Below are 18,192 nucleotides of genomic sequence, written 5' to 3'. Positions count from 1 at the left end.
AAAAAAACAATATGTAAATTAAATATAAAATTTTTTATATATATATATATATATGTAAAATATATACTTAAGAATTATTATATTAATTAAAAAATATTATAAAAAATAGAAAAAAAAAAAAAACTAATATTTTAATAAAATATAATACACGAAATAATAACAAAATAAAAAACCCTTTTTTAAAAATACTAAAAATAAATAAATAAAAATGAAATTAAACATATAATCAAAAATAAACGAAAATCTTATACAAATAGACAAAATACCAAAAACAACTCATATAGATATAATGTACGAAAAAATAGAAAACATATAAAATATTTAATAAAAACTAAAAGAACTTCGCTTATAATTTAAAAATTTTCTCTAAATATATTAAAATTAAATAAATGAAAATAAAAATAAATCACGATCAAGAAGTAGATCTAATGAAAAAAAATATTAAAAGCATGAAAAAAAAATATATAATTACAAAAAAAAATAAAAAAAAATTACGTAATTATAAAAAATAGAAGAAGAAGAAGAATAATTTAAATATAAAGAAATAGATATTAATAAATTATAATAATAATTATAAGATTTTTAATTAAATAAAATTGAAGAAAAAGAATTTGATCAATTATAATAAATAATAAAAAAATTAAAATAAATATGAAAAAAAAAAAAAAAATATATATATATATGTATATATATAGATATATATATATATAAACATATATATATATATATATATATTTATAATATATTATTATATATATTTATATTTTTATATTATATCTTTTTATAATTATATATTTTTATTTATCATTATTTATTCATAAATTCTAATTTTTTTAAAAAATGTTATAATATATTTATTATCTAAAATTATATTTATATCTAATAAACTAAGGTATTTTTTGTATAATTAAATTCCTAATTTATTTTCTTAAATAAAAATACAAGCATGCAAATGTTATGAAAATAGAACTTACTAATTAATACACCATCATATAAAATTAAAATTAAAAATAATAATTTAAATATTCTTAATTTTATTATTTCATAAAATATATCAATATATTTACTATAGTATCTATTTAGAACATTTAATCATAATATTCCAATATACTAAAACTCTATTTAAATTCCTTAAATGTATTTTATAATTTAATACGGTCTTATATTTCCAATATATCATATATGTCTTTAGATACATAAAAAAAATTTTATAAACTAATAAATAAACCTTATTTAAATATTCCATTTTTTAAACTCTCACAAGTCTTAAATAATTGCATATCTCTATAATCAGGTCCTACTAAATCTGGATATTTTATTAAAGTTTAACATATATTTTCTTATAAAAGTTATATAAAAAATTGATCATATTTATATTTATTAAACCTATATATTTAATATATTTACATTTATATATAAATATTTTACCTTGATTATTAACTAATTTTTGTAGATTTTTCATAAATTTTTTATTGTAAAATATATGCATTTTCAATATTAACTTTAATATCTTTCATAATATCTTTTAATTAAAAAACTAAACTCTATGAATTTAATTTTATAAACATACAAAATAAGTTCTGTCCTATATTTTTATTAACTTCTGATTTTAATTCGAAAAAAGAGCTTATAAAAATAAATTAATATAGATTATATTATTTTTAATAAAAGTTTTATATAATTAAAAAAATAAATAAATAAAAATAAAATATTTAAATAAAAATAATATTAACAATAAATAAATAATAAAAAAATAATATTATATATATATAAAAATTATTATATATATATTTATATATTTATGTATTTATATATTTTTTTATTTATATTTTTATATATTTATATATTTACAAAATAATTCTATATCTTCTTTATTTTAATTAATATATTAATTAGAAACTATTTTATTAGAAACAGGATAAATTATTAGAAAAAATAAAATTAAAATGCATTATATTAAAATTTTTACATTAAATTTTTTAATTTATTGGTTTAGGATATGCTTTAATTTTTTTTTATATTTAATTTGTGTTATTTATTTAAAAAAAATCGATTTTCATATTAGTGCCTTATTAATTGTTATTTACAGTTTAATTTATTATATTTTGTATCTAATTTGCAGGAAATGTAGAAAAAAGAATCAAAATTTCTTCTTTCTTTATTTAAACTACATAGTAAATCGGTAAAACAATAAATATACACAAAATTGACATTAATATAATTAAAATCATCAACATATTTAATTATTAAGAAATATTATTAACAGACTAAATAGCTAAATCTACGCATTCCTATAGTATTTTCTTAAAAAATTTCTAAATAACCCTAAAATTAACAATAAATATATACTATGATCTCTTTGTCAAATCATAAGAATACGACCATACATATTAATTCATAAAAGCCAACCCTTATATTAAATTCGACTAAACTTCTTAAACAAAATACTTATTAGAATCCTCCATATCTTGTATTACTTCATTATTATTTTAATTATCAGGAATAATTTAATTAGTTCTGGAATCTTTTTAATAAAGAATTGCATTTTGAAATTTAAATTCTGTTTTCATAATACTATTGTATATTAGTCTTTTTGCATCCATATTTATTAATTAAGGAAAATAAAGATTATAAATATCCTTAAAATTTTTTTTTATTTAATCCATATAAAAATCTTTATAGAATTATATGTTTTGTCCAAAATCAAAAAATTCGTTATTTTAAGTGAATCTCTGCATAACTCTATCCCTTTAAATTTGTGAGTATTTACTTAATATTTACATAGGCCAATCTAATACTTTTATATCTTAATAGAAGTTATTAAATATATTAATTACTTATAAATATTATATTATTGTTACTGTAATTATAACTCCTATACTAATAAAACCTAATAAATATATAATTTTAGTTGCATTTAATGATTTTTGAGTTAAAATAGTGTTTTTTAATCTTTAATATATACTTAAGCTTAAATTTCGAGATGTATTAGAAGTTTATATGGTATTTTTCCCTTTAAAAACTTTAAATGAGCTTTGTTTTTCAGTTTAATTATTTAAATAAGAAAAAGATTTTTAAAATGTTTTATTTTTTATTCTTTATTCAGAATTTGCTTATTATTCTTATTCTTGTTCATTCTTTTATTATATTGTAATTTTAAACTAATTTAATTAAGATTTTTTTCTTTTTGTTTAATATTAGGTTAATATATCGCTGTTTAATTTAGTAAAAATTTGCGATTATTGTAAACTCATTTATTAATTATCATAAAGAGTTTTTTCTATATTAATAGCTTAAATTTAACTTGTATCTTGTTTTGAAATATCTGAAAGATCATTAATGCAATATGTTTAATCTAATATATATAATTAAATATAATATTAATATATTATGTTAAATAAAAATGATTATTTATTATTTATAATTATAATAAAAATATATATAAAAAATGTATAAAAGAAAAATTAATTATAAATATGTATATATATATATATATATATATATATATATATATATATATATATATATATATATATATATATTTATATTAAATATTAAATATTACTTAATTTATTATAATTTTGATTTCTATTAGTTAATATAATTTTTTATATATTCTTATCTTAAACATTTATTTAATACAATGAATTTTCAATATAACTTATATTTTTTACATATTGCTATTATACTTTTTTTTAAAGTAATATTATTAATATATGAATTAGTATAATTTTTAGTACTATTTTAAAAAATATTAAGAACTTAAATATCTAAAGATGCAAAATTAGTTGTATATTTTTTTTTATTATTAAGTTTTTAGAAAACTTCAAAAGCTTATCCTTATTTAAAAATTTTTATTTTTTTTAATACTATACACCCTAAATTACAGTATTTATATTTTAATTAAATCAATTTAACCCTGCAAGTAATCAATATATATTCTTATTTCTTTATTTTTTTTTATTAATTATTTTCGTTAATTTTTTCTATAATCATTGCATAAGGCCTTTTTTTTTATTCTAAAAAACCATAGTTTTCTTACACTATTTCCTCATAATCACTCTAACTAGAATTTTCATTTTATATTTATAAACTTTAAATAGTTTAAATTTTTATATTCTAATTTTTTTTAAAAGGACTCAAAAACGAAAATGCCTTTAAAAGATTTATATTTTTAATATTTTAATGATTATTAAATATTTCTTTATGTACTTTTTAAGATACAGACAATGCTTTTAATTTTACATCATCAAAAATTATATATTAATTATTCCTTTTTTCCAAAAGTACTATATTAGCTATTAAACCAACTCCATTTTCATAATCTAAATAGTTAATTTTTATATCGATTTATAAAGGGATAACATAGCCTAATTAATTTTATCCAAAAAGTAATTTATTTTTGATATTTGAAGGCTAATTTTTTTTCAAAAAATCCTAAATATAAAAATGATGTTTTTTCTATATGAAGAACGGGATTATTTTTTCAATTCTTTGCTTTATAATATCCTCATTTTTTATTTTGAAAATCCTATTAAATTAATTAGAAACCTTCTATATTATATACTTTTTTTATTCAATAAAAGCCTTAACAAAAACCGCACAAGATTTTTCATTTTTTAACTAAAGAAATTAATTTTCATCTTCTTAATTATTTAAACCTTTATTTTTATTTATTTTAATATCATTATTAGTAAAAGATAAAATTGCCATATATTAATAATAAACTTCTATAATTTCGGTATTAATAAAATTCGAATTCATTAAAAAGCTTAAGTTTTCGAATAAAAAGTCTCTTTTTCTTTACAATTCTTCCAGTTTATTATTTAATTTATTTAAATCAATATATCTTAACATCATCATATTTAAAACTTATGATTTACTTATAATAGCTTCTCTAAGTAAAGACTTAGATTCATTTATTAATTAATCACAATAAAAAATATCTAAGTATTTTTTATCAAAATTATTATATTTTAATTTCTTTTAGAGTATTTTAAATTCATTTTCGATACTATTTAAAATCTATAAATACTTTAAAGATACTTTTTTTTTTATTTCGTAAAGTTTAATCCAAAAAATTTCATAGTTTTTACTAATTTATAATATAAAAACTAAATAAAAGACTAAAATTTCTTCCGTTTTTTAATATTCTCTATGATTTTCTAATAAATAAATCATAATATTTTACAAAATCTTATCCATTTATTCATCTTTTCCACTTAAATATTTCTTCGATAAAAAAAACATATCTTCATTTCTTTTTTATTCCAGAAAATATAAATCCTCATTTTTCCCATTTAAACTCAATTTCTTTTATTAAATAATTAACTATAAAAAATAAACAATTTTTAAATTAAATTAACAGTTTTCCTAATTTAAATTAAGACTATTTTTATTTTCTTTAAAAATTATATTTCTAATAATTAAATCAATGTATTTTCCTTCTATTTTTAATACTTTTTATTCTTCATTTTTCAGAAAATGCTCTTCGAATTATTAAAAGATTCTAATTTGTAATATTTTGAAAATAATTTAATACAATTTAAAACATAAAGGAATCAAACAAATGATAAAAGCACTCAATAAATTTCCTTAAAAATCAACTTAAATAAAGACTTAAAATAAAATACTTAAAAAAAATAAATACAAATTTATAAATATTGACACTTATTCAATCGTTTCATTATAAAAAGGATTAATAAAAATAGCATTTGTTAAGTTTAAAAAATATATTATTATCAATACTGGACATATATATAAATAACTACTTATACTCATTATTATTATTCCAGTTATTTCTAAACTCTAATAAATATAAATAAAATTTGAATATTTTTTAGCTAAAAAATCCTTATTTATTATTAAATAATTATAATTTACATCTTCTGATGTAAAATCTATTTATTTTTATTTAAAAAAATATCAAATATATTAATTTTTACTTAATAATAATATTAATATTGCATTTATTATTGTAATTTTATTTGTTTCTATAAAGCTAATAAATAGAAAAGGAACTAAAAATAATTAATTATAGGCTTAAAAAATAAAGGAATAAATATAATTTATAAGATAATCTCTTTTTTTTATTATTTTTTTTATTTAAAACTATTGTTTATTTGTTTTTTTTATAAATTAAACATTAAATATATGACTAAATTAAAGTTAAAAATGCAAACAAAATACTATAAATATTCAAAAATTTATTACTTATTTTAAATTTTATTTAATCTTTAAATATTTTCTAAGTTTTTATCATATTTAATTAATATATCATATGTATCATTGGTAAATATAAATAATATAAAATATGCTGCCTTTATTATTATTAAAAATAAAGATTCTATTTTATTTCTTTAATGAATCTTTATAAGTTTATATAACTCTTCAGTATAAAAATTTATAAATGCACTTTTTATATTAAGTATAGACATTTTATTATTATAATTTTGTAATTTTTATATTTTATTAGTTATATAATGTGACTATTTTTTTTATATAAATTTAAAAAAAATTATTTATTAAAAATATTTAATATATTCGAAATTTGTTATTTTAATTTTTTTGAGATTTCTTTGACTATAATATTATTTTTATTTAATGATCTTTTAAAAATTTATATATTAAATATATATATTTAATATATAAATAATATTACATTTTTTGAGTCTTTTTAATATAATAATTTAAAATACATTTTATGTTTTAATTTTTATAAATTACAATTTAATTAATTATTTATTTTTGTATTTTACATATTTTCAATTACAAAATTCATATATTTCAATAGATATAAGTTAAAATTTATATTTAAAAATATTTTCAATAATCTAAAAATAACTATAGTCCATATTTTTTTTAATAAAATAAAAAAAATTGTAATTTCAAATATAAAAAACTATTTTCTGTAAAAAAAAAAAAAAAATTAATTTAATTTTTATTAATATAATATAAGTACATATAACAGACATATATATAAAAAAATGAATTATAAAATAAAACTAAATAAATTATTAAAATGATCTAAAAAAAATACTAAAAGCAAGAAAATAAATTATATATTAACTTAAAATTCATCATTAGAAAATAAAAGAAATACAAAAAAAAAATCTAAAATTAACTATTATCAAATAACATTATGTAAAATATCAAAAATTATAATATTTTTAAAGATTCAATATATATTTATTACTTTGTAATATTTTTTTTCAAAAAAAAAACATAATCAAAAAAAAATTGATAATGACTTTTATATTTTATATTAAATTTTTAAAAAAAATACAGAAAAAAATAAATAAAAACTATTCTAAAAAATAATATTTAAAAGTGAAAATAAAATATTTAAATAGTTTTATAAATGAGAAAGCAATTTTAACTAATAATTTAAAATTAAATACATATTAATAACAATTATAATAACTTTAAAAAGTAAATTAAATATAAAAAATTAAAAATAAATATTTAAACGATGAAATTAAAAATTATAATAATTTAGAATTATGGTATTTATTGTTTTATTTTTATTTTTTTAAAAAAATATAATTTAAATAAATTCATTTAAAAATTAGGAATAGAATTATATTAAAAAAAATAAAAATGAGTTTTTATATAATAAAATATAATTATGATAAACTCATACAATATTAAATAAACAAAATTAAATTATAATAAAAAATTAAATAAATATATAATACTTATTAAATAATTAATTATTAATAAAATCAATAATAAAACACTTATAAACATTTATATGATTATAATATTATAAAAGAATTTAAAAATTAAATTAAAAAACTAAATTCCCAGAAAAGAATTTAAACATGATCTTTATTTTTGAAATAATTTATTTTAAATATCTCAAAAGAAATAAATTATAAATAAAGATAAAATATTCATAAAAATATAAGCGAATATTTATTTTTTTCTTATAAAGAATTAATTTAAAATTTCTAAATATTATAAGCAATTTAATATTTATTATAAAAAAAAAATACATATATATAATTTGTAAAATAAATAAATACAAATAAAATATTGAATGAGAATTTTTAGGCTACTTTCTTATTTTATAATTTTTTTTTTATAAATTATTAATTTTTTTATTTTTAAATCGTTAAATTGTTTTTCTAGAAGTAAAATAATTAATTTAATTATAAAAAAAAAAAAAAAAAAAAAAAATTATCAAAAAATTATAATTTTTTTTTATTTTATTTTTCATAATTTTTTTTTTTATTTTTTTTTTTGTTCAAATAAACTATATAGTATTTTATTAAATAAAAAAGTAAGAAAAAAAAAATATTAATTCTTCTTATATTTATCTAATATATTTTATATTTTATGTATTTTATTATATTTTTATTAATTAATAAATTAGAACAAAAAAAATATTAAAAGCTAAATTAAAAAATAATTAATGGTTCATCGAAAAAAAAAAAAAAAAAAAAAAAGCTTGAATATATAATTTCATATATATAATTTAACAAACATTTATAAAATTATAAAAAATAAAATAAAAAATAAATATTAATAAAAAAAAGAGTAATAATAAAATGGTAAAAAATAAAACAAAAGCAATATAAATAATATTTTCTAATAAACTAAAAGAATCCAAGAATAAATATAATAATATCACGTTAATTAAACCAATTAAAATAAAAAAATCCAGATGGTACAAATAAAAATAATTAAAATTTTATAAAAAATACAGGAATAAATGTAATTATAAATGATATTGATATATATGATATTTAAGCAGACATAATAGGCCCTGGTAAATAAAAAACAAATTTATTAAATAGGAATATATCTAATTTATTTAATATAAAGTATAAACACCATATGAAGGAGGCGTTTTTAGATGTAAATTAATCCTACCATAGGACTTTCCTAAAGTACCTCCAAAAGGATTTTTCCATACTAAAATTGCACACCCTAATGTATCAGAAAAAGGAGAAATATGTGTAAATACATTAAAAAAAGATTGGAACCCTACAAACTGGTCTTTCTAAAATATATTCGAAGTATTAATATTACATAATTTATTGTTATATATATAATATAAAATACTATATATATTATTTAACTAAAAAAAAAGGTTATAAAATGTTTATTAATAGTTCCTTTTCCTGAAAGTGCGTTAAATGAAGAAGTAGGTAAACTTTTTATGGAAAATTACGAGGAATATTTTAAATACGCAAAATTAATGACTGAATTACACGCAAAACCAAGATAAAGCAATAAAATTTAATTTGAAAAAGAAGTAAATTATATAAAAATAAATTAATATATAATTAAAAATAATTATACACATATATATGTATATATAACATATTTTTTAAATAAAGACTTGTGATGATGAAGATATTACATCAAAAAATTATTCACAAAAGTAAATAAAAGGAGATACAAAAAATTATTTTTAAAAAAATCAAAACCAGGAAAATCTTTAATCATAAAATAATAATAGCTTTTCTTAATCTTTTACAGAAGAACCTCTAGGATCATTAAGCAAAAATTCTATTTAATACTAATAATAATAATAGTAATAATAATAATAATAATAAGCTTTTTTATTATAGAATAATAATAGTGGATAATATAAATAGGCTATTTAATAATAAAATAAACATTAGTTTTAATTAAGCTTTACGTTCAATAATGAAATTTCATAATAATATTAAAAATAGACTCACCCCATTATATATTCTAGTGTAAACAAATAAGATTCAGAAAAGAAAAAATGGCTTAAAAGAATTTGATTTTTTCAAACAAAAGCAAATTTTAAAAATTTATGTAATATATATTTATTTATATAAAGATATATATTAAAATTACTTTTTTATTTAAAAATAACCTAATATAATATAAATTAATTATATATAATTTTTAATTAAAGAATTTTTATTTTGTATTTGTATATTCATAGATATATTTTTAATATTTAAATAACTTTTTTTTTTTAATTTTTCTTTTTGTAAATTAAAGCATGATATATAGGAACAATATAAAAAATTAATATTTTAAAAATAATATAGATAAAATGCTATATTATCTACTATAAATAAAAATTAAAATAGATAATTTTATAAATTTTTATCGCTTTTTAAATAAATTACATAATTATATAAAAAATTAGAAATATATATATATATTTATAAAAATATATATATTTATATATTTTTAGATTTATATCTATTTATTTAATATTTTATATTGTTTATTAGTTTTAAAATCTTATTAATTAAATTTTTAAAAGCATCATCATTTATTAATGAACTTCAATCAAATCATTTTATTGAATTTTTTATGATTAATTAACTATTTTAAATAATATATTGAAATCTAATTCAAAACAAATATTATTTTGTTAACTAAATTAATTAAAATATAAATAGTTTTTTTTTACTTAAACCTTTAGTATATAATTAATAAATTAACTTTTTAAAACTTAAAATAAAATAAATAATATTAAATAAACACATAAAAGAATTAATTTTTATTTAAAATACTTATTAAAGTATTTATTACTATAAAATTTTGTTTAAAATAAATAAATATAAATCTAATAACATTAATTTAATTTTAAATAAATAGTTTAAATATTAAAAAATATTAAATTGAAAAGTAAATTATCAGTAACTAAAATTTAATTAATTAAATATTTTGTAAACTTCATGTTCGAAATTTAAATACAAAATAATTAAACTTTAACTAATAAAATTGAAAAATTCACCAATAAGTATTCCCATCCAAATTCCTTAAATTTTCCATTAAAAATAAAAAACTAAAATCAAACTAGTAGATATACCAACACCTCCAATACAAAAAAAGTAAGAAAAAAGTAATAAAGTCTATTTTTTTAAAGATCTTAAGATTCCTTACAAAATTTAATTTAATCCATAAAGAATAACAATACATATACCAATATAATATAAAGAATTTAACTCTTCTTTAACATTATAATCATTAATAATATTAATTATTATAAAATCTTTTAATAAAATAAAAGGCAAAATAATAATTATAATATAAATAAAGTATAGAATAAAGCTATAAAAAATATAATATTTCCCGCTCATATAATCTCCTTTTCCTATTTCATTTCCTAAAAAACTACACGTAACCATTCCAAATCCAACAGTAAATGATGTTAGGATAAAATTTATATTGTTCATTAAAACATGAGCATTGAATTAATTTACTTCTTAATATCCTGCAAATATAGTTTAAAACTATTAAATTGCGCACTCTAAAATAATAATAGAGGCAATTGGAATTGAAAATTTGAGAAAATCTATAATTAAATGAAAAATTTTAAAAGTGAAATTTCTAAAACAAACATATAATTTTTTTTCAAAATAAATAAAAATTATAAAGCTTAAATTCGTAAAAAAAGTAGTCAAAGAAAAACATATTGCTGCCCCAATTAAACTAAGCTAAAATAATTAAATAAAACAGAAGCAACTCAAAAAATGCAAAGGAATTACAATTAAAAAACTAAAAAATTAAACCATAAATTCGCTCTAAGCATTTATAAAAGACCTAAAAGAATTTAAAAAAATAATCAAAAAAATACCAGGAGAAGCCCATATGCAATATTAAGAAGCTAAAATACTTAATTATTAGTCAAAACCTAAAAAAAGATATAGTTTCTCAGAAAAAAATAAGCATATTGATATTGGTAAAAATACAATCAACATAATAAATTGGGCAGTAACTAATAAGTTAACTACTTTTTTATAATCTTGAGCTCCATAAAAATGAGCTGCTAATGTTTCTAAACTAATACTTATTCCATAAATAGGACTTTCTCCTAAAAATCTATATAAAACTATTCCAAGACCAAATGCATTTACATTTTCTAAAGATGAATATTTACTTAAAAAAATGACTGTTATTAATTATGGTAAAGTTTCAAAGAATATACTTGTTGAAGCGATTATATATTATTTAGAAATTTTTAAAAATTATTCTTATTTTTTTAAGTTATGTGTATTATCTTCCTTTTTTTTATTATTATTATTATATTTATTTTAATTTTATTTACAATAAGCTTATAATGGTGGAATTCTTTTTCAAATATTAATGGACAAATATCGGTAATATTATATTATAATAATTTGTTATTCATTTTTGCTTTTTATATTTAATTTTATTTTATTTTTACAGTTTTTTAATAAAAAATGCATATTGCTTATTATTTTTAAAAACTGAATATTGATTATTAAATTTTTTTGTTTAAAATAAAATTTATTTCAGGGTTTATTTTATTTTAGATATTTTTTTTTATATATAATTTAATTATAAATTATAGTTTAGAATATTTTTTTTTTATTATTATAAAATTAATTAATTTTATAAATATATTTCTTTTTATATATATATATAAATTGGATAACTTAAAAATATATTTAAGTATAATAAAAAATTAATTCTAATATTCAAATAAAAATCTTAAATAAATTTTAAATAGAAATAATATAATAATAATGTATTCATATGCTATTTTATTTGATTAATAAAATAATCAATAATAAATATTATTATTGATTAGTATATAATAGCTATAATTAATCTATATTTATTTATTTAAACTTATATTTATTTTCTTCTTCTTATTTTAAAAATAATCTAAATAATTATATATCATGTAGTTTCTAATAAATATCTTTCTACACAACCTTTATAAATAATAATTAAATATCAATAATAAATAAATAAATAATTATATATTTTTTTATTTATATATAATTATTTATATATTTATATATATATATAATTAGCTTATTTAAATATTTTATTTAAATATTCTTATAAATAATAAAATATAAAATATATTATAAATATAATAATTATAAATTATTAAATGTGTCTAATTTTATTTAAGATTTAATTATTTTATTTTTTAAAACGTTATTTAGAAGATTTGTTTTCTAAAAAACTATTTTATAACTAATTACATTTTAAAAAAAAAAAAAAAAAAATTAATAAATTATATATTTACTTTTTAATTATAATTTTTTTATTATTTTTGATATATAATAAAATATCTTTTATTTAATTATTTTTATATTAACATTTTAACTTCTTAAATAATTAAAAAAAAAGTTAAAATAAATTTATCTTTTAAATATATATATTTTTTTATTAATTAATATTTATTTTTTTATATTATTTTTATATATATTTATATAATATTTTTTATTTTATTTTTATATGAAAAACATTTTTTTTTATAAAAAAAATATAATTTTTCAATATTATTTTATATTCATATTATTTTTTAAAAAAAAAAATATATAAAATACTATTAGATTAATTTTTATAAAAAAATTAATTTGTTCTCATTATATTTATATATGATTATATTTTTATATTTTTGAAAGTTTTCATATAAATAAGCAAACAAAATATTATTTTAAATAAATATTCTAATACTCATTATAATAATTATATAAATAATTATTAACATTTTAATTAATTGTTCCTAAATAATTTAATAGAATTTAAAAATATATTTTTATCATTCTTCTGTATTTTCATAATCGAGTTACTCTTATTTAACCTTATCATATTTCTAACTTTTCTTTGAGTTAAAAATCTTTACAACAACTGGCAACACCCACGCTTCAAAGATAATATTTATAAAGAAATTAATAAATATAATACCCAACAGAATAAACCTAAACCTCATCGGCATTTCCGAAACAACTTCTCCCTCATTATTTATTGTCTTTATAAAAATACCAAAAATTTCCGAAAATATATCAAATCTTTAGAAAATTTAAAAAAAGAGAATCCTGAAATAAATATTAAAAACAATAAAAAGGGTAAATTAGTATAAAATTTCTTCTTATGTTCCGATCCTACCGAATAAGCTATAACCATAAAAATATACTAAAAATTTGAAATCCAATATAATACAGTAGAATCATAACATTCACCCAAACTCTCATAATCTATTTCTCCATTAGAGTTTTTATGTATTTCCACAGATTTCATATACCATGATTATTTTATTAAAATATAAATACTTAATAGTTATATGCCTAATTATATAGCACTTTATCCGACTACAGAAAATATTACATCTAAAGAAATAAGTTCACAAGTCGGTGTATTTTTCTTGAGTTTATCCGCTGGTTTACTCAACCCTAAAAGAAAAGATAAAGGCAATATAATGAATAAATCCCACATTAAAAACTACATATCAGACGGAAAGGACTACTAAAAGTATAAAATGGTAGTCGTAAAGCATTAAATAGTGCTATATAACGCCATATACTTAAAACACTCAAATGAAGTTTATAAAGATGCCCTTCCTTCTCTCAAAAGTCTATGCACACATGCAATATCTTATATTTTCGAAGTAAAAGGAGCAGCTATACTAGTATCTGTATTCGAAAGAGAAATCCCCATGTCAGCTTCTTTTAAAGCTCCACAATCATTAGCCCCATCGCCGCACATTCCTACAAAAGTATACTCACTTTAATCTATCTAGAGGAGATTAATTAAACTCTACTTTTAATCAGGAGTCATCCTGGCGTAAACTTTACATTATTTAAGTATGAATTTCCTTATTTTGCTATTTTTTTCCATATACTGTTAAAAGAAAGTCCCTGAAACTGAAAGTTCATGATTTTAAAGCTTAGCAAAGTCTTTTATTAAATTGAAACTTTTCCCATTTAAAACACACTCAGAATTCACGAAATCAAGAATATTACTAATCCCATCAAAATTCATTATACCGCATTATTTGGCGACATAAGTGGCAGTTAAAGGATTATCTCCAGTGACCATAATAACCCTTATATATTAGGAAGTTAATAATTAAATATTATGTTTAGTTATGTCTTTTAATTCATTTTCGAAGATCAAAAAACCGCCAAAAATGTGTTTTTTTTCATAATATTCACGAGGATTTTCCTCTCAGTAGTTATTTTCGAGTTCCTTATAGGAAAACGCGATTACTCTATAGCCTGAAAGTGTGTATAAATCTAATATTTCATTAAATTTTTGGGGTATATAGTTGTTTAGGCATTAAAGGAAGATTTTTTCTGGAGAACCTTTCGTAAAGGCGTATTTTTTGCCTTAAAAATCAACTAATACACTAGATTTTTATAATTCTGCGAGAAATTAAAAACGTTTAAAAATTTTAATTTTTAATCCATCTCCTCCATTTTCTACTAAAAGTTGCCCATGTTACCCACTTTCTTATATCTAGAAGCCTGAGAACTTAAACATTTCAATATCCAAAGGGTCCCCAATCAATTCGTTGTTAAATTTCTCAATAGTATGGCAAGAAGCCGCTATTATTCGTTAAATTTGAGTTCTTAACTCAAATAAATTTAAGGCATCGACCTCTTTAAATTCCATCGCGTAATTTTCGAAAAAGACCATTCTTTTAAAAGAAAGTCCATCTTCGGTTAAAGTTCCAGTTTTGTCAAAACACACAGTCTTGACCTTCCCACAAGCATTAATTTTAGGAGGATTTATGCAATAAATATCCCATTTCTTTAACCTATATATCGAAAAAGACACTCCAAAGGCCAAACAAGTAGGCAAAGCGGGTGGAACTGAAATTGTGATTAAATCCAAAATTCTACCGACTATATCTTCCGATTTAATAGCATTTTAAGCCAATAGATCTAAGAATTTGGGAATAGTGATTAAAAAAGCTATCAATGTATTAATCCCTAGTAATATAATAAACTTCATGGACTACTTTTGAAATGAAAAGTAGCCTGGTTTTAAAGGAAACATTATAGATCGTAGAAGATTACCTTTTAAAGTATCAAAAGAAGTCCTTATAACCATACATTTTAGTTTATCTAATTATAAAATACGGCTTCCGGAGTATATTATAGTCTATTTATTCTCCCAAAAAGCCTCGTTTCGGTTCTCCATTGATGTTTTTATCACTGGAATACTCTCGCCTGTCAACATGGCCTCACTGACAATTGCAGAACCGGAAATTACAGTAAAATCGCAAGGAATTATACTATTTTGGTTTAAAAAACAAATATCACCAAAAGCTAGTTTATCGGAAGTAATTAATTCTTTTTTGTTATTTCGGAGAACTTATATTTGTATTTTTTAGTTTTCACTTAGTTTAATAATTTTTCGAATATTTTGTTTAGTCTAATAAAGCTCAGAAACTAAAGAAAAAGTCGCAGATATTAAAATAACACTAGAGTAAATATAATATGACTAATGATACCATAAAGTCACTGAAAAAATCTAAAATAAATAAAAAGGAGATAAAATTTAGTCTATAAAAATCTAAAAATATCCCGGTTCAGGTATTTTGCTTTCATTAAGCCCGTTTCTTTAATGTAAAATATCAACCTAAGACTACTATAGGCCATCAGAGAACTATCTTATTAGTTATTCGTATGTAAAATTGTTTACTTGGTCACATAAAGGGACAAAAATACGATTTTGGTTCATAAATCGAAAATATCTGAATGTAAAAATTCTTATTTGTTAATTTTCTATTTGTACATTTTCCAGTTTTTCTATATGAATTGTTTTCGAAGGACCAGTAATAGCTATATGGGTAGATTCTTCTATATCCGAACATTTTCGGAATAAAAACGACTATCTCCATTTCAGATTCCATTTTAATAATAAGAAAAAAATACCACAAGATAATATATATAAAACACATTCGTAAAAAAAATGACTTTTCTTTAAACATTAGAGGTTCTCGAATATACCTTCTGGTTGAGTATTATTGTATAAAATAAAATTCTTTTTTATATCAGGCTTTTTATTTTAAGGAATATTAATATGTTCAATTGTGTTTAGTTATAATTAAATTTCGTTTAGGTCTTTTTATTTTTTGTTAGTTTCGGAAAATTAAGAACTCATAAATTAACTTTTTTAATCTATTTATTTTTAAATATATATATATATGTATATGTATATAAATATTTATATAATGTATTGTTATTACATTTATTTTTTATATATTTTTTTTTATATTTATATTATGTTTTATTATTATTTTTATTTTTATATTATATTTTAATTATTAAAAATGGTTTATTTATATAATTTTTTTATAATTAAATATCATTTTAATATATTGAGTATTTACTCATTATCATATTAATTTTATAAAAGATTTTTAAAATATGTATAGATTTTAAAAAATGAATATTTTATAATATATTTATGAATTTAATTTAATTTCATCAAAAAATTTAATGGAATTCAAAAATTAATTAAATGTTTTTATATATAAAATAATTATATTATTATATTTATTTATGTGAAATTAATTAAATATTTTTGTATATAAATTTAATTTTATATATATTAAATATATTTTATAATCCATATTAGTGTACTATTATACAATTTTTTACTAAAACTAATTCGTAACGATATATATATTCGGTAATAGGTAACAAACTGTACGCAAAGAAATTAAAAAAAACCAAAAATTAATACTACTAAGTCTATTTTAATTTCTTGAAGGTGCATTCTGCTTTATTATCAAATGCTTATCGACATGATATTCAGTTCTTTCTAGATCCTTACTTTAAATTAACAGAATTTACAATGTCATAGAGAATGACATATTATTTCAAAAATAAGCCTAAAATCACCACTATTTCCTTTTCCTTTATTTTTTTTCTATTATATATATTAAAAAAATAATTATTTAAAAATAAACTATTTTGATTACATTCTTTAAATTAATATTTTAATAAAAGCTTATTGTTTTAATAAAAAATAAAAAAAATTATCATTTTTATAATATTTTTTTATATTTATTAAAAAATAAAAATTTTAATTTTTTTAATATAAAAAAATATAAAAAGAAATGATCTAATAAAAAATAACATAAAATCATAAATAATAAAATAAATCTTCATTTACTTATTTTTAAAAAGGTAAAAATAAATAAATATATATATAATTTTTTATTTAAAATAAATAAAAGATTCAAAATCTCATAAATTTTAATAATAAAAGTACTTAATATTATTATAATTTACAAAAAATTACCCAAAAATAATCTAAAACAAACCCGAAACAATTATCCAAAAATCTTTAAGGCAAAAAATACTCACAAATCGTGTCTAAAAAAGTGAATATACAAATTTAAATTTTAATTTATCTCAAAAATCTCCAAATGAGGCATTTTTTTAAACAATGCGAAAACATATATAAATATAA

At 16.2% G+C, this 18,192-nt stretch overlaps 3 protein-coding genes across 3 annotated transcripts, besides 32 other annotated features; 1 reads left to right on the top strand and 2 right to left on the bottom strand. All coding sequences in view use genetic code 6, as the record gives it.

The window, feature by feature from the left end:
* Positions 1 to 617: 617 nt before the first annotated feature.
* Positions 618 to 661: a microsatellite.
* An 8-nt stretch (positions 662 to 669) lies between these two features.
* Positions 670 to 777: a microsatellite.
* Positions 717 to 815: a microsatellite.
* Positions 742 to 801: a microsatellite.
* Positions 747 to 796: a microsatellite.
* Positions 754 to 815: a microsatellite.
* An 871-nt stretch (positions 816 to 1,686) lies between these two features.
* Positions 1,687 to 1,757: a microsatellite.
* Positions 1,689 to 1,759: a microsatellite.
* A 25-nt stretch (positions 1,760 to 1,784) lies between these two features.
* Positions 1,785 to 1,850: a microsatellite.
* A 1,619-nt stretch (positions 1,851 to 3,469) lies between these two features.
* Positions 3,470 to 3,548: a microsatellite.
* A 2,057-nt stretch (positions 3,549 to 5,605) lies between these two features.
* Positions 5,606 to 5,645: a microsatellite.
* A 975-nt stretch (positions 5,646 to 6,620) lies between these two features.
* Positions 6,621 to 6,650: a microsatellite.
* A 1,000-nt stretch (positions 6,651 to 7,650) lies between these two features.
* Positions 7,651 to 7,684: a microsatellite.
* A 510-nt stretch (positions 7,685 to 8,194) lies between these two features.
* Positions 8,195 to 8,244: a microsatellite.
* Positions 8,199 to 8,246: a microsatellite.
* Positions 8,247 to 8,552: 306 nt separating this feature from the next.
* IMG5_078200 (ubiquitin-conjugating enzyme family protein, putative) lies at positions 8,553 to 9,355 on the top strand (the record flags this gene model as incomplete). Its single annotated transcript, XM_004036487.1, has 5 exons — positions 8,553 to 8,555; positions 8,608 to 8,671; positions 8,711 to 8,773; positions 8,830 to 9,023; positions 9,098 to 9,355. The coding sequence occupies 5 exons, from the start codon at positions 8,553 to 8,555 to the stop codon at positions 9,353 to 9,355; spliced, it is 582 nt and encodes a 193-aa protein (XP_004036535.1).
* Positions 9,356 to 9,524: 169 nt separating this feature from the next.
* Positions 9,525 to 9,566: a microsatellite.
* Positions 9,567 to 10,130: 564 nt separating this feature from the next.
* Positions 10,131 to 10,185: a microsatellite.
* A 2,463-nt stretch (positions 10,186 to 12,648) lies between these two features.
* On the bottom strand, positions 12,649 to 14,802 carry IMG5_078190 (hypothetical protein; the record flags this gene model as incomplete). The annotated part of the gene is made up of 2 exons (XM_004036486.1): positions 12,649 to 12,683; positions 14,067 to 14,802. 2 exons carry the CDS (start codon positions 14,800 to 14,802, stop codon positions 12,649 to 12,651), a joined length of 771 nt encoding a protein of 256 aa, XP_004036534.1.
* Positions 12,728 to 12,780: a microsatellite.
* Positions 12,729 to 12,779: a microsatellite.
* Positions 12,733 to 12,774: a microsatellite.
* Positions 12,786 to 12,817: a microsatellite.
* Positions 12,805 to 12,867: a microsatellite.
* Positions 12,806 to 12,866: a microsatellite.
* Positions 12,814 to 12,862: a microsatellite.
* Positions 13,134 to 13,216: a microsatellite.
* Positions 13,134 to 13,220: a microsatellite.
* Positions 13,162 to 13,220: a microsatellite.
* Positions 13,349 to 13,379: a microsatellite.
* A 129-nt stretch (positions 14,803 to 14,931) lies between the features above and the next one.
* On the bottom strand, positions 14,932 to 15,849 carry IMG5_078180 (hypothetical protein; the record flags this gene model as incomplete). The annotated part of the gene is made up of 1 exon (XM_004036485.1): positions 14,932 to 15,849. A coding segment is annotated over one exon (918 nt), but the record flags the coding sequence as incomplete, so codon positions are not given.
* A 1,085-nt stretch (positions 15,850 to 16,934) lies between these two features.
* Positions 16,935 to 17,033: a microsatellite.
* Positions 16,962 to 17,034: a microsatellite.
* Positions 16,963 to 17,041: a microsatellite.
* Positions 17,042 to 17,292: 251 nt separating this feature from the next.
* Positions 17,293 to 17,341: a microsatellite.
* Between the last annotated feature and the right edge of the window lie 851 nt (positions 17,342 to 18,192).

The sequence above is a fragment of the Ichthyophthirius multifiliis genome, assembly GCF_000220395.1.
Source record: "Ichthyophthirius multifiliis unplaced genomic scaffold scaff_1120509250499, whole genome shotgun sequence".
Lineage (NCBI taxonomy): Eukaryota > Ciliophora > Oligohymenophorea > Hymenostomatida > Ichthyophthirius > Ichthyophthirius multifiliis.
Note: the sequence above shows the minus strand (reverse complement) of the source record. Positions and strands in the feature narration are given on the sequence as shown.